The 27833-nt window shown below is 48.0% G+C and overlaps 1 protein-coding gene across 1 annotated transcript in view; it reads right to left on the reverse strand.

Annotated features, from left to right (window-relative positions):
- Positions 1–27833, reverse strand: part of ZNF618 (zinc finger protein 618) — a 135622-nt gene that overhangs the window by 969 nt on the left and 106820 nt on the right. The window contains 6 exon segments of the mRNA XM_015423110.1: position 1; positions 4–666; positions 1019–1120; positions 4441–4518; positions 19314–19394; positions 22645–22833. The exon segment at position 1 is cut by the window's left edge and continues 969 nt beyond it. Of these exon segments, the coding sequence (XP_015278596.1) occupies position 1; positions 4–666; positions 1019–1120; positions 4441–4518; positions 19314–19394; positions 22645–22833 (1114 nt within the window).

The following is a 27833-nucleotide window of genomic DNA, read 5'->3' on the forward strand; positions in this document are numbered from 1 at the left end:
TCAGATCCTCACAGACATTCAGCAGCTCAATGACTTCGTGCATGTTGCGAGCCTGAAGAGTCCGCTTGTTCAGCACACTCTGCACAACTGAGTTCAAGGCACATGCCGAACAACGCAGGCACATACCTGCCTTGGAGAAAGCGGAAGAACTCACCTTACAGTCTGTGACATACACCGTTCTGATCTCAGACATCACGAACTCAGACAGCACGTTCTGCACCCAATGGTGGACCAAGTCCCCGTTATCTCTAATATCCACCCCCTTGATCCCCAGGACATAGCTCTTGATGCTATTGCCTTCTGCCTGGTAAGCGGTCAGGATGTAGCACGAGTCAGGGCCAACGCTCTGTGAGTGACATGTGACACCTATGCCTGAACAAGCATTGCTGCCCAGGGCACAAGTGACTTTCACCTTCACCTGGTTGTACATCCGAGGCAAATGCTTCAGAGCCAGCGTGTTGAAGTTGCCCAGGATCTCTGTGACTGAGAATGCCCCGTAGCGGGCGCCGCTGTCAACGAGGGTTTGAGCCAGCTTGATGAACTCCTTGCCGCTCACCACGCTCAGTGTCCCCAGGTCAGCACACATCACCCGCAGCAGCCTCTCTGCAATGTTCTGCCGCTCCTTTTCTGGGATCGCGCTGTTCGTCAGTGAGCTGCTGGCTGAGGCTGTAGGAAAGGGGGGGGGGAGAACCTTTAGCCACAAGAGGGGAGACCTTGGAACAGGGCAACTACAAAAGCAGCCTGCCCTGCCTCACACAAGGAACTGACTGCACGACAAGAAGCCAGCAGGTGTCCTTGACCTTCTAAGTATGGACCAGTTCTGGCATAGTACTGACTATGTGCTGAGTGGGTAGCTGGTCCCACAAACTTTCTCAATAACGTGGCCTCTGCTTTGGGGGCTAAGAAGAGCTGATGCTCAGTGGCAGAGCTCATGCTTTGCATGCAGAGGGTCCCTGGCCCACCCGTTGCTGATCCCTACTCTGAAGCACCTTAATATGCAACGCTCACAGGTACATACTGTTGTTGGCATTGTTTCTTTGGAGGTGTGGTTTCCACTTTTCTTCCACCACTGCTGGAGGTGACCGAGGGTGGTTGGAGGCGAGACTATTCTCATTGTCAGCTGTGGGACACACACACAAAAAGGAGGCAACAGAATCTATTATTTACTTTCAACTTTAAAAGAACAACACCTAAAAGACTCAAAAGTTCTACTAGCCACTTACCCAACAGTATAGGTTAACCACCACATAAAAATGGAAATATAGCGAATACAGTTGTGCAAATAAAGAACCAGAATAATCTGTCACGCTGTACAAATTACACTTGAGACTATTGTCTTCTTATACAGTTCTACTTACCACCAAAAATGATATACATAACAAATAGTTTTGCCGCCATGCATAAAAGACATCTGCACCAGTTGAATAGTGACCTATTAGTCCTTGAAAGTACAAATCTTTCTTCAGACTGATGTGGTCACCGGCTCATGGTGCAGAGAAGAGTTTCCTGAAGAAAGCATGCAACAGATGGCATGAGCTCAAGACTAGCTGTAGCATGAACCAAAGGAGTGGCGATGGCACACCTAGGTTGCTTTGCCGTTTCTTAGGGCTTCATCGGACCGCTTTTCTTAGTGATGGAGCTCAGCCCAGCTCTGGCAAGATTCAAAATGACACAAAGTCTACAAGTATGTTCCAAGTAGCTAGGAATCAGGCTACTTGGCATATGTAGAAGAAAACCACAGAAAAATAGAATGTTTTGTTGAACTCGGCATTGAATATTGTTTTTGTGCATTTTTGTTTGTCTTTAGCCAGCAGTTTTTTGTGCTTTGTACAATTTCATGTATGCTGGTTCCCCTCCTTTTTTGGTTTTATTCTACATATGCCAAGTAGCCTGATTCCTAGCTACTTGGAACATACTTGTAGACTTCGTGTCATTTTGAATCTTGCCAGAGCTGGGTTGAGCTCCATCACTAAGAATACCGGCAAGATGAAGCCCTAAGAAATGGCAAAGCAACCTAGGCAATTTTGTGCATTTTGGTTTGTCTTTAGCCAGCGTTTTTTTTGCTTTGTACCATTACTTGGCATATGTGGCATCCTGATATGAGATTAAATGCACATCCAAAAGCCTGCAATGTATGGAAGGGGCCACTTCCTCCATCATGTCTCCTTTCCTCACATCCCCTGAAGTTGCCTTTGCTTTTGCAAAATGATACAATTCCCTATCGAATCCCTATTCACTCCCGCTGACCCTGCACCAAAATTGCCAGCTGTGTATGCGTAGAAAGCAAGGAGAGGTGCAGGGGGAGAATGGAAAAGCAACAGGAGCCCAATGAACTTATTCATGGTTTCAAGTTTTAATTCTCATACAGCTCATACTCAGCTCTGCCTGTTGCTCTCTCATTACTGGCCACACCTAGCTAGTCCACTAGCAAACAGCCACCCTTTCCCCCTTACTTAGACAAAGAGGACAAACTGCCTGCAAGCCCTGCTTGTGGACCTTCCACTGGAGGCATCTGGTGGGCTGCTGCATGGCAAACAGAAGGCTGGGCTAGATGGACCTTAGTTGTCCAATCCAGCATAGCTCTTCTCAAGGTCCTCCTTCCACTTGTGATCATTCAAAAGAACAGACCTGTCTACTAATATGGCATTTCTGGCTGCTGCCCAAGACAGAAAATAAAACCTGATCTCACAGGGGAAACGCATCCATGAGAAAAACACCATTAATGCATCAGCCATCCCACGTTTCTTCTTTAATAGAGGCAACCAGTTTTTTCCAGCTGCTTTAAAAGTTTTTAAGGCCAAAGTGATCCCACAGTTATTATACGGTATTCCAACATGGATAAGTGCCCTCAAGACCGGTATTGAAAGAATTCAATCCAAATTTGCAAGGAAAATCATGGGTCTGCCACACTGCGTTCCATATGCAGCTCTCTGTTTAGAAACAGGCCTTAACGTGATAGAAACAAGGGCATGGCTTACATCAATCAAATACTGGCTCTGAGTGCTCTACACTGCTATATACACCAAATGCTGTCTGAATCTATCTCATCCAAATGGATTGCCTACATAGAGAAGAAAATAATTACAATGGGACTATCCATGGATTCTCTGTATATGCTCCCTTTTACAAATGCATATCAGTTAATCAAACGTAGAATCCTGGATATTGAAATGCAAAAACTAGTCAGTGATGCAAATAAATCCTGCTCCCCCTTGAATTTTGGAATTCTTCCAATTATTGGCCATCTGCCTTGTTATTTATCAGCCCTCCATGCCCCACAATCACGCAGAGCATTTGCACTTGCTAGATGCAATACTATTCCATCTGCTGTCACTTATGGTAGATATAACGGGATTCCATATTCAGCAAGACGCTGTGCATGTCATCTAAATCAAATTGATTTGGTCTTCCATCTTCTCCTATACTGTTCCCAATATGATGATATACATTTTCCCCTTTTAGACCCAATTTTACTTAGCATGACAGGCTGCCCAGCTGCTTTGAAGGTGCGCCATCTCCTGAATGATTTGTCACCCAAAATAACTGAAAAGGTAGCCTTATTTCTAAGTTTGGTAATTAAAGATCGATTGTGCAATGTACAGATGCATATGATTGACTCATTTTTCCTTGTTACCTCTTTATTTGTTTTTGCTTCTCCGTGTAACCTAATATATGCCAATAAAGGTCTGTGTAAGTGTAAGAGAAAAACACCCAAATCTTGCCACAGAACTTTCCAGGGGGGGAAAAAATCTATACAGATTTTAAGTCTCGGGAAGTTTGCTACATGAGGCTCCAGGTTGAATACCAGATCAGGTTCAAAGTTCTGGTATTAACCTTAAAGGTCCTAAACAGACTGAGACCAATGTATTTACAGGACCGCCTCTCCTGGTATACTCCCCCAAGAATCATCACACTCAGGAGAAAAGAGCCCCAGTCTGAAAAGTATCCAGCTGCCCTCAACCAGAGCTAGGGTTTTTCCGACCCCAGTGCCAACCTGGTGGAACTCTCTGCCAAATGAGATCCATGCCCTGCGGGATGTCATGCAGTTCCACAGGGCTTGTAAGACAGAGATGTTCCGCCAGGCCTATGGTTGAGGATAGCAATCAGTTTCCATCTAGCCTGGCTTCCCCCTTCCTTTCCCCCTACGGGAAGAGGACACAAATAATTTACATCTAAGCTGTAAATTATTTTTGAATTTTAAGGTCTTTTGAATTGTTTAACTGGACTGTAATGTTGTCCAACCGGAAATGTTGTTCCTCACTCTGAGCCCTGTTGCACAGGGGATGGTGGGTCACAAATCAAATTAAATAAATAAATAAAATGTTCTGGGGAACTGTTCCACAAGCACTCCCAAGAGAAGGAAACATCTGCTGGGTCAGAAAGCACCACTGAACCTGAACTCAGCTTTGTGGCTTTACAGAAGTGACTGAACAGACTTACTGGCATGGGACTGCATGTGTTCCAGGAGATTGTTGTAAAACTGGAATTGGATCCCGCAGGCCCCGCAGGTATATGGTTCTGAAAAAGGGAGGTTGAGAACAGAAGAGTTAGACTCTGCCAAGGTACAGCTTGCCCACATCTCCGCAAAGTTCAAAGAATCTTGCTGCTCAGCCCTGCTAACGGCAGCTTCCTGCAGTCAACCCTGTTTTGGGGCAATAGGAAGTGGAGCATGCAGAACTGCCCAAAGAAATTCCAGTTAAGTACTCCACACCCCAGCCAAGAGCCCTCAAGAGCCCAGAATCTACCTGCCTGGAAGGGGAAGGCTAAGTGAAATCATCCTGCTTCCTGCTGTCGCTGCCTAGAACCTCACCAGTGGGACTCCTGCCTGAAGTCTATACCTCTTTGCTGGAGCATGCCCAGAGTCAGCAGTTTCTGCTCAGCAGAGAGGATCGCATCATCTTCCTTGCCAGAGCTTCTGCAGGGCCGCCAAAGGGGCGACTCCGCAGGGGGGGTCACCACTTGGAGGGATCCTCTTTGATGGGGACATGAGGGCGAGGGCCTGTATCCTTCTTTATAGAGCTAGAGGTACTGGGAGAGCTAAAGGGCCTGTGATTTGGTTGTGGGGTAGGAATCCCAATCTTCAGTTGCCTCCTTACTCAGGGAGGGGGCTGCCATTCCCCTGAACCTGGGGTCGAGGGAGATATGGCGGAGGGATACAGACTGGCCGTTCTGGGGAAAGAAGGCCTGGCCACTGTTTGGCCACTCCTCCTTCAATTCTGCCTCGCAGCCAACAGAGACCTAGTTGCACCGAGGCTGGGCTCCTTGGCCTTCAGATCCTGCTGCTGAATGCCAAGTCATTAAGTGGAAACACTACCACCATTCAGGACTAAATCCTGGGTGAGCAGGGTGACCTGGCATGTATTACAGAGATCTGCCTGGCTGGGGCCTGGGGTGTTAACTCAGAGGCAGTATCTCTGTACAGCAGCAGGCTAGGCCAGGGGAATGGGGTCGGGGTCTACTGTGATTCCATCCATCTCTCAAGGTGCCTCACTCAGCAGCTCCTGAAGGTGGGTGACTGGAGCAGGGTAGGGATTCTGCTGGTGTACCGCTCACCCCGCTTTTCCTGAGCTAGCCGATCTGGTCTCGGATGTGCTGGTGGAGACCCCAAGACTGGTGGTCCTTGGTGTCTAACATCTATGCCAAGGCCAGGGTGTCAAGAGTAGGGCAGGCTTTCATGGCCTCCGGGATGACTGCGGGCCTCTCCCAACTGGTTACTGGCCCCATACATTTAGGACCGGATTTGATCTATTACACTGGTGGGGAGGGTATTCCGGAGGCGGGGGAGTTAAAACTTACTCCCTTGTCATGGACAGATCATTACCTGATAGAGATCAGACTTACTGCTTCCTCTTTCCTCCGCAGGGGTGCTGGACCCATTAAGATGGTCTGCCCCAGGCGCCTGATGGATCCTGATGGGTTCCTGTCGGCGCTTGGGGATTTTCCCACCTCGGCTGCTGACGATTCTGTCGAGGCTCTGACCGCTCTCTGGAATAGGGAGATGGCTTGGGCTGTTGACACAATCGCCCCTAAGCGCCTTCTCCCCCCGACAGAGCCAAGCAATCTCCCTGGATCACTGGGAAGCTGATGGCTATGAAACGGGAGGGACGGCGGCAAGAGTGCCAATGGCGGAAAACTCAAAGCGAGACTGATCGAATGGAACATCGAGCCTATATTAGAGCGCATTCTGTGGCACTGATGACAGCAAAAAGGCAGTATTTCTCCACCACCATTGTGTCTGCACATAATCGTCCAAGCTGAGCTGTTTTGTGTGGTTCAGGGGCTTTTACATCATAGCCTCAAGGATTTGGACTCTGACCATACAATGGCCCGCCCTGATCAATTTGCCACTCACTCTGCAGACAAAATCGCTCAGATTGGTTCTGGGTTAGATGCCGGTGTGGATTCATGTTCAGATAACATACCCTTGGCATCTGCTTGTTTGTTCGATTTATATGGATACTTTTCAGCTTGTGGATCCCGAGGATGTGGACAAAATCCTAGGACAGGTGAGATCTACCACCTGTGTTCTGGACACCTGCCCTTCCTGGCTGATGGGGGGACTGATTGAGTGGGTAAGGGGAGTGGTAAATGCTTCCTTAAGAGTAGGAGTTGTGCTGCTTGTGCTCAAGGGGGCAGTGATGAGACCTGTTTTGCAAAAACTGTCCTTGGGCCCTACTATGCTAGAAAATTTCCGGCCACTCTCCAATCTTCCATTCTTGGGCAAGGTGCTACGGTGAGTTGAGGCCTCTCTGCTCCAGGGGTTCTTGGAAGAGACTGTTTTTCTGGACCCATTTCAGCCTGGCTTAAGGCCAGGATTTGGAACAGAGACTGCTTCGGTTGCCTTGGTTAAGATGACCTCTATCAAGAACTAAACAGGGGGAATGTGACCCTGCTAGTTCTGTTGGATCTCACAGCAGCTTTTGGTACTATGAACCATAGTCCCCTACTGAGCCGCCTCTCAGCTCTGGGCAGGGGTCGTTTCGTAGAAAAAAAGCTAGGGGAACTCATTAGCATAACTCATTAGCATATGCCACACCCCCTGACATCACCGGAAGTGTGTCATAAGGCCACACACCCCGCCCCCAACGGTCCCGGCCGCCGCCGCCGGCCTTGCAGCTCCACTGCCGAGCCCCATGAGGGGCCCAGCGGTGGACCTGCAAGGCCGGCGGGAGCGCAAGGAAGCCCCGCGAAGGCCCTCCCTGGGGGGGAACTGCGATCCCCCGCGTTCCCCCCCCAAAATGACCTCTGGCTCTGGGACTAAGGGGCACCATATTACAGTGGTTTGAGTCTTATCTGGTGTGTTGACCTCAGAAGACTGGGCTGCTGCTCTGCCCCATAGTGACTGACCTGTGGGGAGCCTTAGGGTTCCGTCTTATCCCCCATGGTATTTAGTATCTATATGAAGCTACTGGGAGAGGCCGTCAGGAGGTATCGGCTGTGATTTCACCACTAGGGTATGATACCTGGCTCTACCTTCCTTTTCTACCTAATACCTAATGTTTTGAACTAGTGCTTGGAGTCGCTGATGGGCTGGATGTGGGTGAACAAGTTTAATCCTGACAAGACAAGAGGTTTGTAGAAGGAAAGACCAGGGACTTCAGATCTCCCTGTCTTGGACGGGGTTATAACCCCCCTTGAAAAGCCAGGTGCTGCTTGACATAGCGGTCACCTAGAAGTGGGTCAGTCAGATCTAGCCACAGCGATCCATGCCTTCGTTACACTCATTGTGTGAATTGGCTCTGCGTACAGTCCACCTTGATTAGTCTCAACCCTAAAGGAACCCCAAATGAGCACAATACGGTGTGTTTTGTTTAAGGAGTCCAGTACGCAGCGCAGGAGCAATGGAAATAGAGAATCTGCAGCTCTCCTTGCTCGGCTGCTAGCAGCACAGTGAAGATCCACAGGAAGATCTGTCACAGATTTTAGCAGAGGGCACACAGCCAAGCATCAGCTCAGCAGCTCTGGGCAAGCACACCTCTCCTTGTAGGCTCCCAGTACCCTTCTCCATTTCTACCTGGTAAGAAGGCTGCATCCCCTGCTATCAGGATGCACTGGCACAGCGAATATTGTGCGGACCACATACAGTTCACTCCTCATTGGAGTCCATATGCTTTAGGAGCAGGGGTGTCGAACTCATTCATTACGAGGGCTGAACCTGATATTAATGTAACTTTGTTGGGCTGGGCCATGAGTGCCATAAAACGTAATGCCAGGTACCAGAGATAGAAACTGTATAAAGGACAGCAGCTGGTAAGCTTTGAGTTGGTGTATCCTCACTGCAAGGCCTCGCGGCCTGGGAGAGGGGTGCAAAGGAAAACCCACTGGAGAGCCAGCAGTGCAGCACTGGGCAGATGCTCCTATGCTGCTCCGCCATGCTGAAGCCACAATCAGAGTGGCTCCGCCCACTCGTCCCAGCAGTCTCCTGTTCCCTCTCTTGCACTAGTTGCTCGCGGGCTGCATAAGGGCCCGGGATGGGCCAGTTCTGGCCCCCCAGCCTTATGTTTGACACCCCTTCCTTAGAGGCTCAATCGCAACAGGGGTCATGAAAGGGATAGGGAGCGTTGGGCCCCGAGAGATCTCAGGGCACAACTAGAGGGCATGGTGTCCCTGGGGATAACCTGGGGATGCCACAGCCATTTCATCTTAGGATCTGTTGCTTTAAAAATGCCATGGGAGCCCAATCCTGCTCCGGACCATGGTGTAGGAAGGATGGGCTTCCTGTCTCCCCTCCCCTCCCCTATTTCTCAAGAGCCCAAATGCCCCAGAGGTTTGGTCTCTTGAAAAACAGTGCAGGGAGAAACAGGATCCCCACCCTCCACACTGCAGTCCTGAGCAGGATCAGGCCCCCCCACAGCATTTTTAAAGCAACAGAAATTCTTAGATTAGATGGCTGCGGCATCCCCGGGTTATCCCCAGGGATACAGTGTCACCTAGTTGTACCCTTTGGAGAGAATTCTGGGGCCCAAAACCTAACTCTTGGCACAATGGTCTACTTCTATGAGGGAGGATAACTGTGTTTGAGCTGGTGTAGCAGAGCAGCAGACCTTCAACCTCAGAAGCCCCTGGTTCAAATCTCATCTGCCATGAAATTTGGGAGGCGACTTTAGGCAAGCTGCTCCCCCCTCAGCCTCTGTACTGCCCCCACCCCTGCCCCACCTACAGGATGGGGATAATACACTGAACTCAGTTGGCTGTAAAAATGAAAAGAACCGACTACAAGGAAATGATTGTGAAGCACTCTGAGGGTGGGGTTTTTTATGGCTTTCCCCTTCCAGACTGTAGTTGGGGGCTCACATGACTGGGGGGGAAAACATCACACAGAAAACTGGAACATCAGGTAGAACATCAGGCTCTTCTCGCTGACATATGAACTGCCAATGTGCAGGTAAGCTTTTTTTAAAAAGTTCCTAAGAGCGTTCATTCACTTGACCCCCCCCCCAACCTTCTGCTGAATCGGTACAACCTAATCATAGGCTGCCCCCGACCTGGATGGCCCAGGCTAGCCCAATCTTGTCAAATCCTGGAAGCTAAGCAGGTCTGTCCCTGGTTTATATTTGGATGGGAGACCACCAAGGAAGTCCCGGGTTGTGATGCAGAGGCAGGCAACGGCAAACCACCTCTGAACGCCTCTCGCTGTGAAAACCCTACAAGGCTGCCGTAAGTTGGCTACAACGTGATGACACTTTCCCACCACTGCCACCATACACAGGCTGGCTGCCGCAATGAGCACTAGTTCCACGTCTGTACGATGAGATGTCCTAAGCGGTCTTTCTGCTCGCAGGGGTGTGGGATTCTAGGCAGCCCCCCCCCCCCCCCCCCCATCTTGCTCAGCTTCCCAGAGCGGCTCCAGCCACCTGTCAAATTCTGCTTAGCGGTGTTCTTCATCCATACTGTGTCAGTCTGGGATTCCAGGATCGGAATCTGTTTTTCTTCCCAAAGCCCGCTTAGACAACTAACAACTTTCACTCAGCCTTGCATGTACGAAGTTCGCACCCCCAAAGTTCACACTGCGAAATACCAAACTCAAGTTGGCAGCTTGCAAAAATCAGCAGACACCAATTTCCAGGGGGACAAAAAACATGAGAAAATTGGTGCCCCAGGTTGCCAGCTGCTCTCCTCCCACTGAAGCCCACGTGGGACCCCTCCTCAGTTCCCCACACTGGTTTCCTCTCACCTTCGGTATTCAGCACACCCTCATTTTTAAAATTCTTCATAGCCTGCACATATGGCACTGATGCTCTGCATTTCTTCTTCATATCCCTCCCTCTCCCTGCCCATGGCCCCCTTTGGTCCCCTTCTTCTACCACCCGCAACCACTCACACGTCTCCTGTACCTTTACTATACCTGAGCCTTTGAGTCCTGCGACTACCCCTCTTGCAACACAAGAATGCCTGGCAGAAGTTGGAGGTTACACTTATGAAAACTAAGCAACCAAACCTGCTCGTTTAAAAATGTGTCTCAACTAATCCAAGCACATGGGCCCCAATAGTGCCCTTTCAACATTCTCCCAACCAGGCCCATATCTACCACGGGGCCCATGGGGCCTGCCCCTCCCCCCGTGGTTTTTATGTGCCCCTCCCCAATCCTCGGCTCTCCCCCATTTCTGCCCTCAGCCCAGTAGCCGGTGACTCTGTGCCACCTGCTGCTGCTCCAGGGTGCCTGCCTCCCTCATTCCTGGTGCCGGCGCCCACTTTCCCCGGCGTGTCTTCGCTGCTCCGCAGAGCGGGGCTTATCCTGCAGCTCCCCAAAGCAGCTCCTCAGCTTAAGGGCGCTCCACTGCTTGCCAGCCCACCCATGCCCTGAAGAGCCCCACAGCCGGTCCGAGGAGACAATGACCCACTGAGCAAGGGAGGGAAGGACGGAGAGCCAGCCAGCCAGCCCGTGAGGCTGCCTGCCCTGGGGGAAGAGTGCCTAGAAGTGGGTGTGGCTGTCAGGAAGGCTCTGGGAGGAACTGCAGGAGGACGAGGCTGACGGCTGGTGCTGGGGAGCCAAGCGGGGAGCCGAGGGAGCGGAATCCTCGCCCCCTGGATTTCTCTGAAGCACGCACTGCAGTCGCCCATATCAGCGCTGGTTCTCTTGTTAGTAGGGCTATGAGTTACACAGGGGGCTGATCTGCCCTTGCAGGGGGTGGGAAGCTGTGGCCACTGGGCATTACCCTGGAGCCTGGGTGCGTGTGCAGGGCTGCCTTAGGAGTTCCACCAATTAAAGTTAATTTAATTAACTTTGATTTAATTGGCTGGTGCCCCCCCCAGCCCCCCCCAAAAAACTCCTTAGCTACGGGGCTGCTCCCAACTGTGTGGCAGCCACTTCTCCCGTGTGTGGGCCTTTCACACAGATTCAATGGGCCTTTCCCGCAAAACTGGCATCATGCTGGAAAGGGAAGACCCATGCTCTCACCTCCCTCTGTTGCGGCTAAGTTATTGAAATGTTTTCCCAGCCACAGCTCCCATGCAGTTGGAAGATGTTTCATGTTAGCTAGAAATCAGTCCACAGATTTAGGCAAACACATCAAAGCTTCATACAAGCACAAACAATTGTATCCGTGCATTATGACTTCCCTCATCTGCAGCATACGCTACTTTTTAAATTAATGGGGGGGGGGGAGAGCACAAGGTGGCATGTGCACGCACCTCCCTAGATCATGGCCATCAGCTAACCGAAACAAAGCCTTAACAACCCCCAAGAGTCAGAAGAACCAATGCTGAGCTGCTAGATGGACCAATAATATAAGGCAGCCACAGAGCATCTGCTTTGCATTCAGAATGGCCCCCATTTAGTCCCTGGGCCCAGCCTCTCCAGCAGAAGGATGTCCAGCAGCAGGGTCTTTCTCTACCTGAGACCCTGGAGGGAAGCTGCCAGTCAGAGTATTGAGCCAGGACTCTGTATAAAGGAGCCTTGAAGGTTCACCTCATATCATCCTGATTTTAAACTAATACCGTTAAGTTTCCAGTTGGTTTCTGGGCCCAATTTAAAATGCTGGTTTTAATGTTCAAAACCTTGAGCAGATACCTAAATGACCACCTGCTCCCACATGAACTCCATATACTTAGATCCTGTTCAGAGAGCTCTGTGAATGCCACTGTGGGAAATCCCACACGAGGACTTCACAGGACAGGACCATGCAGAGAAAGGCCTGAGGAAACCCCTCCCAAGGAAATTTTATTTTGGGAACCAGGATTCAAAGGCTCTCGTCTTAGTCTATTCACTGCTGTCAACTTCTAACCGCTGCCTTATCAGGAGTTTTGATCAATCGCGCTTCTCAACTGGCATAAACTGTTTTTTAATCTGGCAGCTGTAACATCTTTTCAGTAAACAGCAGGTATGAAAACCAGAACCGAACAGCAAGGTGTGCCATTAGGAAATCCCTGCCAGACTCATTAGGTGGCCTCCAGCAAACTACTCTCTCTGCCTCATTCACCCCTCCCCCAGTCATTCTGCATATGGGGGTTCTACTACACTGGCCTACCTTGGAGGGCTACAGTGATATTTTTATTTTTTTATTTTAATCCTTTAAGTTTAAATTGAAATTAAAACACTAAAGCAACAATTAACAATCTGTTAAGGTAAAGGTTTCCCCTGCTTGAAAGCTAGTCATATCCAACTCTAGGGGGCGGTGCTCATCTCCATTTCCAAGCCGAAGAGCCAGCGCTGTCTGAGGACGTTTCCGTGGTCATGTGGCTGGCATGACTAAATGCCGAGGTCCACGGAATGCTGTTACCTTCCCACCGAAGTGGTACCTATTTATTTACTTGCAGTTTCTTGCTTTTGAACTGCTAGGTCGGCAGGAGCTAGAGCCAGAAATCACGGGTTTCCGTATTTTGTCATATTCAAGTAAAGGGACGACCATAAGTAAATCCCCCCCCCCCAAACGGATTATGCCTAATCCTACCCATCAGGAATTGTTCCCAGATTTTCTGGTACCATTTTTTAAGCAAGATAATAATCATCAACAGATCAGAATGTTCCTATTCTTTAAATTCATTTAAATCCTTCCCTGGTGGGAAACCGTCCTGATTAATACAAGTCATTAAAGGAGAAATACCTGGGGCTAGGATTTTTCTATATTTGTTCCAAGTTTTAAGCATGTTACCTAAAAGAGGGTTGGAAGAAATCAAATCAGGTCTACTTTTAGCAAGAGACCAAATGGTTACTGGTAACGAAAATGGTGAGGAGAAAAACTTTCTACAGAGATCCAGGCTTCTGTCGAATTCAGTTTTAAAGCTTGTATCAATGGAGCCAGAGAGGAAGCAGCATGGTATAAAGGAAAGTCCGGGACATTCATACCACCTAAATTCAAAGGCCGACATAATGTTTGAAAGCCAACTCTAGGTCTACGACGAGACCAAATAAACTCACTAAGAGCCCTTTGCCAAAGCTGTTAATTTCTTTGGTGGTATTTTAACTGGGAGGGTATGGAAGAGAAATATAAACTTAGGGAAGATGAAAGATTTAACCAGTGAGATCCGATCAAACCAAGAGTAACCTTGTCTATTCTATTTAGAAAAAAGGATCAACACAGATTTAAAGGATTCATCAAAATTTACCTGGACAACGTCATTCAAGAGTACAGGGATTTGAACTCCTAGATATCTAATCTTCTTAGTAACCTACTTGAACACAAATTGTGTTCGTATCTTAACTGTCGAACTAGGGGTCAAGTTAATGAAGAACAACGATTTAGGCTAGTTAATTGCTAGGCCTGACATTGAGCTAAACGAGTGTAAGCTATGCAAGATTGCTTCTAGGGAGTCAACTGGTGAAGAGATATTAATCAGAATATCATCCACATAAAGCGAAACTTTGTGTTCAGAGTCCCCCACCTGAATGCCATGCATCTGGGGATTTTGCCTAAGGGCTTCCACCAGTGGCTCTAATGCAAGCGCAAAAAGGAGAGAGGAAAGCAGACATCCCTGATGGGTACCCCTGTATATATTAAATAAATCAGATTTGAGATTGTTTGCCTTGACTTGGGTTTGAGTGGAAGAGTATAGAGCCTGCAGAGTATGAAGAAACCTAGGCCCAAATCCCATATGTCGAAAGAGAGAGAGAAAATAAGATTTTTCTATGGAGTCAAAGGTTTTAGCCACATCAAGACTCAGAACCGCTGCCTCTTTTTGTTGAATTTTACAAAAAAATTATAATATTAAAAGTCGGTCTAACATCGTCCGTCAAATTTCTGTTGGGTATAAAACTCATTTGATTTGGTTTGATTAACTTCTCAAGAATTCTTTTTATAAGATTTGCCAATATTGAGGTAAAGATTTATAGTCCATATTTAACAACACTATTGGGCAGTATGATGCCAGATCCAAGACATCCTTACCTTCTTTTAGAATAGGAATAATAGAGGCTATTCTCCAAGAGGGAGAAACTCATACATGCAGTGGTCAAGGGGACTAATAAGCGAACTGAAAATGCTTTATAAAATTCCACCCTAAAGCCGTCGGTGTCCGGGGCTGAATTAACCTTCAGATTTTTAATAGAGTCTAAAATTTCCTGTGGGGCTATAGGATTGTCCATGAGGCTTCTATCTGAATCTGATAAGTAGCAGACGAATGTGTTAGAGGAGGAGAAGTTCTCAGTACCTCAGGGTATTCTCAGGGGTAACTCCCCAGCTGTAGAATGTCCTCTCTTGAGGTCTGCCTGGCACCTATTAGGCACCCAGGCTTTTATGTAAGCTTTTATTCCATTGCTGTGTTGTTTGACCTCTCTTTTCAGCTGCTGGAGCTTTCTAGGGGACGCTTTTATAGCCTGTTTTTATGCCTACATTTGTTTTATGCTACTGTTTTTATCAATGGACTGCTGGCTTTAAGGTATATGAAATGCCTGTAGGGCTAGAGACGGAGTTCTTCTTTTATTAACCTCTGGACTCTGTATTGTTTTAAATTTGCATTTTTGTTATTGTTTGTTAGCCTTCTCAAACAGATTGTGGAGAGGCTGGGTATAAATCATTCAAATGGATAAGGCTGGAGGTGGGGAACGGTGAAATAAAAGGGGCTTGGGGAGAGCACTGCGGATCAACACCAAGAGTACCAGGAGGGGAGTTCTTCCTTTCCCTATTTACACTGCTCCTACTCATCACATAAATGCAGAGCAGGGAAGCAGTTAACAGATAAAAGCTAGATGGGTCAAGTTTGAGGGAAGCTGGATGGAAAGAGCCACCTAAGCGCAGCACCACACGCATCCATCGCACTTACTTTGCAAAAGCGGGAAAGGATTTGAAACCAGGGGACTTGCGGTTTCTGAAAGAAAGAAAGAGATTCAGAGATTGAGAGAGAGAGCCTGCGCCATCCATCCACCACAGCTCTGGGCCTGCTCATCTGTTCACTGATGCGTGGGCTGCAAAACCAGTTCCCGAGGATGATGACAAAAGGGTCATCTGCTACCCTAATAAATCTACTAAGGCTTATAAGGACTGCCTTATACCATGTCTAACCACTGGTCATCTCTTCCAACTGGCAGTCACTCTCCAGAATCTCAGGCTTTCCAAAGATCCTTTGACTGGAGATGCCAAGGATTGAACCTGGGATCTTCTACCCTTAACCATGGGTCCCTCCTGGATACCAAGGTGCCTTATGCTGAGTCAGGCCACTGGTCCACCTTGGTCAGAGCCAGCAGCTCTCCAGGGTCTTGGACAAAGAAAGGCATTTCCCAACACTTATCCTTTGAATGGAGATGGTGGGGATTGAGCCGGGGATCATCTGCATGCAAAGCAGGCGGTCTGTCCAATGAAACAAGCCCACACCCATCGCCCTTGGAAACCAGCTGTGTTTTATAGAAACACCTGCCATGAGGTTTCCTTTTCTTTTTGGAGGCTGCATATTAAATGTGGAAAATTTATTCCACTGTCATTGATTTTAAGGCAAACATTGATTTTAAAAAGAGACATTTAAGGCCATCTTCAAGTATTTGCAAGGATCCATCTTGAAATTTAATTGCATCATCTCTTCCACCTTGGCTCTCACTTTTGCAGAAGTCTAATACTGGCGGGGGGGCAGGGAGAGCATATAGTCAACTGTCAAAATTGGGGCGTGTGTGTGTGTGGGAGAATATGTGCGGCATGATTAGCACAAAGGGCTTATCTATCACCGTCTGGTGATGTAGTAAAGTGGTTACAGTGTCAGACTAGGATCTGGGAGACTCCAGATCCAAAGCCCCACTCTGTCATGGAAGCTTGCTGGTGGACCTTGGGCCAGTCACACACGCTCAGGTGAGCCTACCTCACAGGGCTGTTGTGTGGAAGAGAGGAGAACAATGTAACCTCTCTGGGTCCTCACTGGGGAGAAAGGCAGGGTCTAAATGAAGCAAGTAAATAAATCTGGAGAGGAAATGACCAGCAAAGGAGAAAGGACAGACATCTTCATGTCCCTGGAGAAAAAAGAGGCAGCAGTTTTTACACCTATTAATGTAAGTTTCCTATAAATACTTGCAGGATTTGGCTGCAAGCTGAGATTTGCTGGCACCGGCCACTTTGCTTAAGAATTCTGGAGACTAGATTGGGCACCGCAATGATCACAAGCAGAACAGCAAGGCTGGCCAGGAGAACGTTTTGCATCACAGAGTGACTGCCACAAGGGGATGTCTGAAGGAGTGCGGGGCTGGAAATGCTTTGCACACGGAGAGCTTCAAGACCTGCTCATGTTGTGGGGAGGAAAAGAAGAGGCAGGAATGGACAGAATCACACGCTAGCTGCTACCAAGGCCTGCAAAGTCAGGCAAGATCCCCAAAAGAAATCCCTTCTGCAGGCTATGATGTCCTTGCTTCCCACATGTGAAGCTGCCTTATGAGGAGGTCAAACCATTAGTCCCTCTAGCACAAGACTGTCTCCTCGGACTGCCAGAGGACTCTCCAAGGTTTCAGACACTCAGAGGTCTTTCCTTCCAGCACATGTTAGACCCAAACCTTCTGCACGGGCTCTACCACCAAACCAAGATCCTTCTGCCAAAGTTCCCCTTCTGTATTACTAAACTCTGGGGAAGAGAGTCCCGTGCATCCATCCACATTGTCCACACTCTCAATGGAACTGAACAGACGGAGGTCAGTCAAAACCAGGTGTAAGCAGACTTCAAGTCTTGTGTAATGTATTTTTCTTCTTAAACTGGAATCCCTGGTGTGTTTTAAACTGATAAGGCAAATGTGCACGCTTATAAACAGAATTTGATCTATAAAGAGCACCACCATAACAGAAAGCTATCCGCAAAATAAAGTAAAATGTAAAATCAAAAAGCCCATGTCTGCTCACAACCTCCTATCTACATAGTATTGCAAACCACATTGCTAATACACGGAAAACACGGAAAACATGCCAAGAGAGGTATCCAAGGCCTACAGGATGCTGAGCACAGAACCTGCCCACACTGGAATAATGGTTTCAGCTGGTTGCTAACACTTCGTTCTTTTACAAAGATGCCACCACTCCACACCTGACAGTCATGGTAAGAAGCTGTGTGCAGCTTCCTCACTCACATTCTTCATTCCCCTCCTTTCCAGAAAGCCTTGGGCACAGACCTCCCCTCTTCCCTGCTGAAACGAAGTCTAAGCTCCTAGAATGGGACAGAAAGATTTAGACTGTGAACTCCTCAGGGCAGGACCAGTCCATCTTGTACTCTGTCAATCAACTGGTTTTAAGGCCACACTGATTTTTTAAAAAAGATGCTTAGGGCCATTTTCAAGTATTTGTGTAGATTCCTCTCGAAATTCAATAACTACTGCAGAGGTGATGGGGAATACATGGTCACTTTGAGTGCTGGGGAGGGGAGGGGTTGGTGGGACCCAGCTGTCTAAATACATATTCTGATGGGATGCTTACCCAGCTTCATAGGTTTCTCTCTCACACACCCTCACACACACAGAAGGGGGGGGGGGGCTGAACATACTGCCTCCCACCTCATTTCCAAACCTTACCTTTCCTAGAAGCAGTCCTTCCCCCCTTTGCAACACCATTAACCCCTCCCCCCCCAGCTTCTCCCATTCTCTTTTTGTTATCCAGACAGGCAATAAGACAGAGGTGGCTTTTTGTTATTACTGGAACATTACCTCCCACCACGTGGGAGCCCTGATATCATTTGGGGAAGGCAGAGAAGTACATGAAGCTTTCTTATACCAAGGACATCTGGTTCAGAATTGTCAGCACCAGCTCCCCAGGGTCTCAGGCAGAGAAAAGTATTTTCCCTGCACTTGTAACCTGAGCCCTTTAAAGGACATTCCTTGGACATTCTGCATACAAAGCAGCTGCTCTTCCACTATGCCATGGCCCCCTCCCAACATGGTACACAGTCAAAAATGTATATACGCAAAACTATTTGGGTGTACCCGGATCAGCAGGACTGCTTCTTTTCCGCATAATGTCATCAACCCACCACACCTATAGATTTAATCCAATATGATGAGACCTTTGCAGGTTCATTTTACATGCATGGATGAACTATACATTCTGAACAAGAACATACAACCCTCCTGGGACTTACTTCGGAACATGAGCAGAGCAAGTGACTATTTCTCCATGCCAAAAAAAAAAAAAATCTCCCTGCAGACAGAAATGTAGGGAGGTCTATCATAGCCTTTTCCTTGACATGCTAAGTTTCTGTCTGCAGAAAGCTTGGTTCTTAAATAAGGAGTATTCACGCCTGTGGCTCCCCACTACCAACGTTGCATTCTGAAATGATAACAATCCGAAGCAGGTTAAATCATGTGACTATTTCAGAAGGGGTAGAATTCAAGTTATAGCTAAGAATGCACAAAACTGACACATTGATTGACTTGCCCATGTCACCTTTGGAACGCAGGTCAGGAAAATCTGCACAGAAGGAAGCGTACTTTGAGCAAAAAGCTTTACTAGCAGGCTTTCTCTGCCAGAAATTCTGTTCCACCTCCTGAGGCTATCCTATTGGTAGCTTTTTTGCCTAAACCTGCAGGCCTTACCCGGTCCAGAGGCAAGCCTCAGATGCTGCTAAGTCAGGTAAATTCACAAGATGGAAAGGGAAGCAGATTTTCACAAGGTGGCAAGAGGAAACAACAGGAAATGGCCACAGCTGTGGTCTCTGGGCAGACTGGGAAGGTAAGCCATTCCAAGAGGAGGCTGAGCCAAGCGGCCCCCGCAGTGCTGCTCAGCTTACTCCTGGCTGCCAGATGTCCACTGGGACAGCAGCCCCCAGGAACCTGCCTCATGAGTTAAAGGGTCAAGCCATCCATGCTCCATTCCCACTCCAATTAACAGCAGGTAAGTGCTCTGGGTCCAGTTTAGCCCACTGCTTTTTTTGGGGGGGGGGCGGCATTGCAAAAGAGCAGTTAGCAAGGGAGTGAAGGTACTTACCGCTTGAGTTTTGGGAGCTGCTGTTTGTTTCTTCAAAGTTGTTTTGCGTTTTACTTTCCACTCTGCGACTGAAAGCACTTTCTGCAGGGAGGGAGAATAGGGAAGACAAGGGGCCAGGTGAGTGCCGGCCCAGAACAGAACTGAGCCAATCTTTTGGGCACTGAGAACAGAGCATGAAATGTTCAGAGTGGACCCACTTGGGCTCCCCAGGTTTAATTTTAAGAAATCCCTGAAAGGAGAAAAATAGCTCAGCAAGGAAAAGAGGTTCCTGTGCTAGCTTTCTCCTTGTAGGAAAGCTTTTTATGAGAAACTGTTAAAATATATCTCTTGCCATCTGACATGGTATAGTCTTGAGGTGGCAGAATGGACTACACTACTTCAGTCTGCTGCATGTGAAAATCTAGACCATGGTGCAGGTGACCTGCCTTGGACCTCAAGCTCTAGCTCTTTCCATGAGAGACTTAGGTAATACCACTCAACCCTTCTCCATTTGTACATAAGACAAAAATTACATTGCTGACACTCCTGCTTCTTTTGAAATTCTCTCTCCTCTTCAGAATAATATCCCACCCCCAGCCTACTCCTGGAAAGGGAATGACAGTGAGGATTGGTGTGTATATTGTAAGACATGCAACCCCTAGCCCTGTTTTAGGGGCAAACCATCCTGATTCCCACCCCAAAACTGCCTCTTTAAAATGACCACACTGCTTAGACACACCTACAAAACTCCTTCAACTAAGAAGATCAAGTGAGAATTTGTAAGCAATTAGACTGTTTATAACCTTCAACCAAGCAGTGCCTTCAAAGGCCACCTCCATTATGACAACTCCTGCCCAACTGCTAAGCTCTAGCTGACCGTCCGTAAACTGAAGGAGATGAGCTAAGGGAAGACTTGGCACCCCGTGGACTTCTGCTTTTGCAAAATTTGGCTTTCTGAAAAGGATAACACTGGCTGCAGTCACACTGGCAGCTTGGTGCGGTATGGTAGCACCCCTAATTGTACCGGTTTAAAGTGTTGCGGGGCATATCATCCAGACAGCACACCCTGCTGCACATCACCCACGTGGCTGCCCCACGGTCAAGCATCCACATTACCGCAGCACCTCAGCCAGGCAGTGTGCTGCACAGTTGTTTTTAAAAATGCAGGTGGGTGCATATGCGCACATGCATGCACATATTGCCTCATGTGTGTGCATATGCGCTCAGGTGCACATGTAATCATGCACATATAGGCAAACTAAAAAAAAACACCCCAGTGGTGGGAACAGATCTGCTGGTTCAGACGTCCCTTCCGGATTCCTTTAGCTGCAGGAGAATTCAGACATTGGAAAACCCAGATGGAACGGTGAACAACCCGTTAATACCGGACTTTCCCCGGTATCTGTTTATTCCACTTCCATTGGGGAAAAACATAGGCTGCCAACAACTGCACCACGGGAGGCAGATGTTCTCATCTGGAGGTGCCCATTTATTCAACTCAGGTACCGCTACTATAGCGCCACAAACTGCGTGTGTGACCACAGCCACTGCTACATCCAAGCCAGGCATATTGCAAGCTGCTACCCACAATAACCAAGAAGAGCAGCTGACATCTGCGAGGCTGGCATCAGAGGTTTCCCTGGTCAGGCACCTGCCAAGACCCACAGCCTACCAGGGGGCACAACCCCAACTAGAGACGATGAGTAAATCTCCCATTTCCTATCAGAGGGAGCAGAGTGGGAAAGATTCATGCTCTCTGCCACCTCTTCCATACCAGAACCTCAGGCAACACTGCAACAACTCCTCTTTGCTACTGACATCACCAAATGCTAAAAGAATTACAAGAAAGTCACACTCTGCAAGGAGGCAAGGGAGAAGGCAGCCATGCCTCGGGGGGGGGGGGGCTGCAAAGGAAGGACTCAGGAACTCCCAATGCCTTGTTGTTGTTCAGTCGCACAGTCGAGTCCGACTCTTCGTGACCCCATGGACCAGATCACGCCAGACCTTCTGGTCTTCTGCCGTCCTCTGAAGTTGGCTCAATTTCATGTTCATCTATGACACTGTCCAACCATCTCATCCTTTGCCGTCCCCGTCTTCTATGACCTTCAATCTTTCCCAGCATCAGGGTCTTCTCCAGTGAGTGCTCCCTTCTCATTTGGTGGCCAAAGGCCCAATGCCTAAGGCCTTGTAAAACCCTGCAGCCGGAGTCATCAGATGCAAGGAACAGCTCTCCCTAGAAAACGGTCAGAGGACACAACCTGGCCACAGTAGGTAAGGCTTACAGTTACAGTTTACCTACGAGGGATTTTTTGAAATTAAAAACCACCCAACAATTGAAACACAGTCTCCTTCCTTTTATCACTCAATTTGTGTGTGTGTGTGCATGTGCGTGTATTCTGCTTGTAGGAAGACTCCCCAGCCAAGCACTGAGCAGTGCACTGTGTTGCATTTGGTTTGCAATTCTTTCCCAACCCTCAGAAAGGAGTTTCAGGACAAAGGGCAGCAAGCATCCACTCTAACAACTGCTGCTGAAAGTTCTTCTGCCAGATCCAATACACTGTTTCTTTCAAGTTTCAACCCATTTTTATTATGTCTCGGGGAACCTTACATCATTTGAGTGAATACTGAATTCTTTTTAAGGAAAAAGACCTGAATCACCTCACTGTGAATATACTACCAAAGAGTTCTTACCCCAGTCCACATGGAACCACCAACACGCACCTCAGAGACCTACTGGCCACACACACTCAAGCGCGCATACATACACACACCCTCTGAGCTGCAGAAGGCCTTTGACACACCAGGTCCATGGAAATTAGAGCACTGCATCTCAGACCTAATTCTTGTTTCCATGCACCATTGTCCTTGCTGTCTTTCTTATGGTTGTGAAAATGCAGTGTCTCTCGTGACCATCATTCAAGGCTAGGCTTAGCTCATCCACCCCCAGCCTAAGCATACATTGCTTCAGTTCCCATGCACATAAGCAGTCGACTGTACTATTAACCATTTGAACTTAAAATCCTCATTCCCTTCACTGAACCAAGAGTCAGGCCAGAATTTTTGACACACCTTTGCATCAAGTGGGGGCGGGTGGGGAAGGAGAGAAGAATCTAATTTAAAATCTTTTTTAGAAGTTTCACTTACAAGTTCTGTTATACTTTGGACAAAAAAAGGAATTTACCAACTTCTGGCTTATTTTAATACCCGATATGAAATTGGGAGGGCCCCCTCCCTCCCTCCCTCCCAAGCTTCAATGATGAAACAGCCACCCTACCGGCTTGGGTGGGATGGAGGGGGTGACGGCAGTCATGCAAATGAGAGAGCGGCTGACAATAGAAAGTGGAACTGGTACCTGTGGTGGCTTTGCTTCCGGGGGATCCAGAATTTGGAGCACGGAACATCTGGGACTGGGATGCTGGCGGGACACTGGAGGGAGTGCGGTGGAAGAGGGTGGAACAGCGGATAATGGAAGCCGGTGCTTTTTTGCCTGACGGACTTGCTTCTGTCTTCACTGCCACGAAGAGTGGAGATCGAGAATATTCTGGATATGAACACTCAGAACTAGTGCCGGGACAGACAAATCAATTCCCAGAATCTGTGCCCACCTGCTAAGATTCGTACTTTCCACATCTCTTTGCATTCTGGGGCATGCCTCCTGGTAAACATCTCTGGAGCCACCCAACACACTACAGTTCCCCACTCACCCTGCGGGGCTACATCCCACCTAGATTCCCCACCTTCCACATCCAACACACTCCATACATTCAAGACCTCTGGGCGTCTGCAAAAACACTGACTAGCTGGTTGTGAGGTGTGCTGAATTACAATCTCTGAGCAAACAGAAAGGCATGTTGGATGCATCCATGAGGCAGTCTTGTTTTCTCACGTTTTCTCACATAACGATGCTCCCTAGTCTTGAAAACAAGAGGCCTACCTTGAGCCAGCCTTCAAAAAACAGAGGAGGGATGCAGAGGTAAAATGCTCCTACAGTCTTAATACAAATACCTTTTGCAAGTACGCATACTTTTTAGGCCCTGTATAAATTGAGTTAGCCAGCTGAGAAAGGCCTAATCTATTTATTTAGGGGATTTTTATGCCGCCTTCTCCTGAGGAACCCACCTGACGTGATTTATTTATTTAGTTACTTCATTTATACCCCACTTTTCTCCCCAATGGGGACCCAGAGTGGCTTACACTGTTCCATTCTTACAACATAACATAATAAAACATAACATTATAAGTTATCAATTAAAACCCAATCTTTAAAAAATCCAGTCACAGAATTAAAAAAAAAATAGTTGAGCAGCTTAAAATGAATTTTATTTATTTATTAACCATTTTCAGACTAAAAGTACATTATAAAATGATTTTAGAAGACCAACCCCCTTAATTAAAAGCCTGGGTAAACAATAACATTTTGGCCTAGCGCCTGAAAGAAATGAAGGCACCAAGTGACCTTAGCTGCTGTAGATTTTCCAGGTTGTGTGGCCGTGGTCTTGGCATTGTAGGACCTGGCATTTCGCCAACAGCTGTGACTGGCATCCTCAGAGGTATAACACAGAAAGATAGAGTACTCTCTGTGTCAAGGTGAGAAGAAAAATGGTAGGCAGGTAATTTATATCTACTCAGGAAGGTGGGGTAGGGCTGAGTCAAGTGACCGTTGGGGGTGGGGGCATCCACAGACAAGTGCCACTACTGAAAAAGCCTCATCTCTGGTTGCCACCCACCTCACCTCTGAAGGTGGGGACACAGAGAGCGTGGGTTGTGAGGCAGAGCTTACCTGGCAGTCTAAACAATATGGGAGGAGAGGGTCCTTCAAGTACCCTGACCCTTAGGTCTTTAAAGGTAAGAACCAGCACTTTGAATAGTGCCCAGAACTAAATGGGCAGCCCAGTACAGACTTTTCAGTGCCACAGTAATACTGTCCCCCATATCTAGCCCTTATAGTAGCCAGGGTACCACATTCTGGACCAACTGACATTTTCAGCCTGTGTTCAAAGGCAGCCCCATTTATGCCCAAAGCAAAGCAGGGGAAATCACTAAGCATTACAGCATCAATAGCCCTTAGAAGGACTTACTAGAAACTACAGTATCATGAATTAGTGGAATCAACAGTGATACTTTTGATACGTCACCAGAAGAAATGAATTGTTGAGAGACAGCTTATGTTATACATCTTTGTTCAGAAGAAGATCATTCATCGAAACGGCAGGACATTCCGGAGACCACCGTCTACATTCACTATTATATTGTTCACCCTTTCATCATTGTATAATTTTGACTCTTTAATATATTGTTAGCGTCACTTTGTCACAGTTCCTTTTGATTTCCGCTTGTCTTATGACTGTGTCCATCCTTTTGACTTTCAGATGTAGACCGGGTTAAGCTTTTCAAAGTATATCAGGTTAAGACCTTGAGGGAGCTCCTGGAGCCAGCCTTGTGAATGGAAAAGCATGTTGGTGCTGGTGTTAGGAGTGTCCGCTTTCAATCCTTATACTAATGCTGAAGTTGCCCCCGGAGTGCGGATATCTAAATCTGCACTTCGGGGGCACCTGGGGGGCTGGGGGAGGTTTGTGCACACGTGGGCCAGTCCCCACATGTGCACAAAAATAAAAAAAGTTAAAAAAAAATTCGGGGGAAGTTTAAATCCCCCCGAAAGTGCAAGAGCGTCTCCTGCGCGTGCGCAGGAGACGCTCTGCGAACGCTGCCGCCTCCTCCTCCTCCACCTCCTCCTCCTCCTCGGAGCCGGCGTGCATGCGTGCGGGCAGGGAAGACAGGCCTCGCTGCCGGGAGGACAGGCCTCGCCGGCCGCTGCCACCGCCGCCGAGCTCGGCAAAGGGGGGGAGGACAGGCCTCTCCGCCTCGGAGCCGGGCGGAGGGGGACCGGCCTCGCCGCCGCCGCTTGGGGGAGAACGAGCGGGGGGGAGAGGAGACGGAGCTCTTCTCCCCCCCCCGCGAGTATCGCGGGTCCCCCTCTTGTTACATCTAACTTGTAAGCTGGCGCCTTACCTATACCCTGCCAACCTGGCTATGCTGGTCCATGCTACCACAGCCTGCAGATTGGACTAGTGTAACACACTCTACATGGGGCTACCTTGGAAAATATCTTGGAGGCTCCAGCTGGTACATAATGCAGCAGCAAGGCTTCTCTCTGGGGCCTATTCAGCCACTCAGAACACATAGCTCCAGTGCCGCATCAGATGCACCTATTTGCTTCCAGGCCCCAACTCCTGGTCTCCACATTTAAAGAGCTGGTTATTACCTTTAAAGCCCCTCATGGACTATGTATCAAACCACATCTCCCAGTATACTCCCTTATGCCAGTAGCAATCTTCAGCCAGCCTCCTCTTTAAGGTGCTCTCCCTTAGGATGCCCCATCCAGCCACAGCAAAATCATGGGCCTTTTCCATGGAGGGTCCAGTCCCTTGGAACACCTGCCAGAGTAGGTGAGGACATTGCCTTCCATTGCTGCATTTTGGTAGGCATGTCAGGCAATCCTGTTCCAGCAAGTGCAAGTTTGCTTATCTTGTGTGTTGCATGTTTTTAAATGTGCTTTTAAATGGGTAAACTTTGTTGTCAACAGGATTATTTATAGATCCAGGTGGGGTAGCCATGCTGGTCTGAAGCAGCAGAACAAATTTTGAGTCCAGTGGCATCTTTAAGACCAACAGAGGTTTATTCAAGGCATGAGCTTTCATGCACACGCACACTTAATCAGGTTCCTCAGGTATCTGAGGAAGTGTGCTTTGCACATGAAAGCTCATACCTTGAATACACCTTTGTTGGTCTTGAAGGTGCCACTGGATTCAAAATTTGTTCTTGGATTATTTATGTCCTTGCAATGTGGTTGCTATACTGTTTGCTGCCTTGAGAACAAGGAGGTCAGATGGAACAGAAATACTCTAAATAAACAAATAAAGTGATTGGGGAGAATCGCTGCCTATCTTTTCTTGGGTGGAAGCACTTTCCATTGCCACCCTGGCATAAAGAGCCCATAGTTAGGGATGGGCATAAACTGCATTTTTGCAGTTCAGTTCCTGGCTGAACCACAAACTGAACCATATGGGTTCATATGGGTTCGTGACCCCTGCTTTCTGCTCCCCGCTGCTTTTCACGGGGAGCAGAAAGCAGCGGTTTAAATAGCACCACTCAGCTTTTTAGTTTAAATGGCTCGGAGCTGGACCTAAGAATGCCCCTTTAATCAGCTGAGCTGCCAGAGTAGTCTCAGCTGTTTAGAGCCCAAAACAGGCGATGTGCGGAAACAGGCTGCCCCCTGGCTCAGCTATTTCTGATCTAAACAGCTGAGTGGCGGGGATCCAAACAGGATTTTAATGCTTATATCAATGAGCAACATTCTGTTCCTCCAACGTAGTACTTTGATACTACTTTCCCACAGATACAGTTCCAACCCTCCCTTGGATACACTCCAGACTGGTCTTCTTCAGAGGAATTCAGCCTTAAGAATTGCTTGAGATTTGCCTGGACACTACAGGTGGCACTTGTCTGGCTGTGCTAGACTCTCCCTCCCTCAACACTCTCTCTCTCACACACACAGATTACAGAAAAATGTCCTGGTCATAGTGCCGTTATACAAAGCAGAGCCACTTGCATCACAAGAAACTCATGAAGTCGAGAATTATAATATCACAACTGCTTTACAGAGAGACTACTCCTACTGACATTCTTAAGGGAGAAGAGAGTTCAAGATTGACAGGGGACCAGGAATTCTTTTTGGAAAACAAGGCCCCCACCCCTGCCTTTCCCCTTCAAGGCCCCTCCCCATTTTTCCCAACAGAAATGTCCTCTATGCAGGCCCCAATCCCAATGGCAAGAGCTGGACACAAAAGTACACCTGGAACACAAACTGACTAGCCATCTCTAGACCTCCCTGAAGCCAAAAGATGTCGCTCAAACAAGACAACACCTATATATGCCTCTCCATACAGTCCTGGTAAGCCAATGCTACCTCTCCCATCCAGCTTTTTCAACCCATTCCCCCTGCAAACCTCACACAGATCAAACAAAACACAAATATATCACCAAAGGCACAGTTCCCCATACAAAGAGGTGAAGATGAAAATGACATCCCAGCTTAAGTTTTTAATAAAAGGTCAAAGCTGCCATTGGCCGCGATTCTCTATGGGTGCAGAATGGTGTTGCTCCAGGCCTTGGCATCTCTATGGTGAAAACTCTTCTATATTTGCTTTGTACATTAGAGGGGACATCCAATTCCATTTGAGACTGAATGTGCCAATAGAGACTGTGACATCATTAGCAAAGGTCTCATCCATTCATCAGGAACAAGCATGCAAAGCACCCCTGGGGCTCTTACGTAGGGTTTGAAAATACCTGGAGATCTGGGGGCTGAAGCCTGGGGACGGAAAGGACTTCAGCAGGGTATAATGCCATCGAGTCCACCCCCCAAAGCAGCCACTTTCTCCAGGGGTACGGATCTTAATTGTCTGGAGAGCAACTGTAATAGTGGGGAGATCCCCAGGTGCCACCTGGAGGTTGGGAACCCTACTCTTAAGGGAACAGGAA

The sequence above is a fragment of the Gekko japonicus genome, unplaced genomic scaffold, assembly GCF_001447785.1.
Source record: "Gekko japonicus isolate JY-2015 unplaced genomic scaffold, Gekko_japonicus_V1.1 scaffold454, whole genome shotgun sequence".
NCBI classification, from domain to species: domain Eukaryota; kingdom Metazoa; phylum Chordata; class Lepidosauria; order Squamata; family Gekkonidae; genus Gekko; species Gekko japonicus.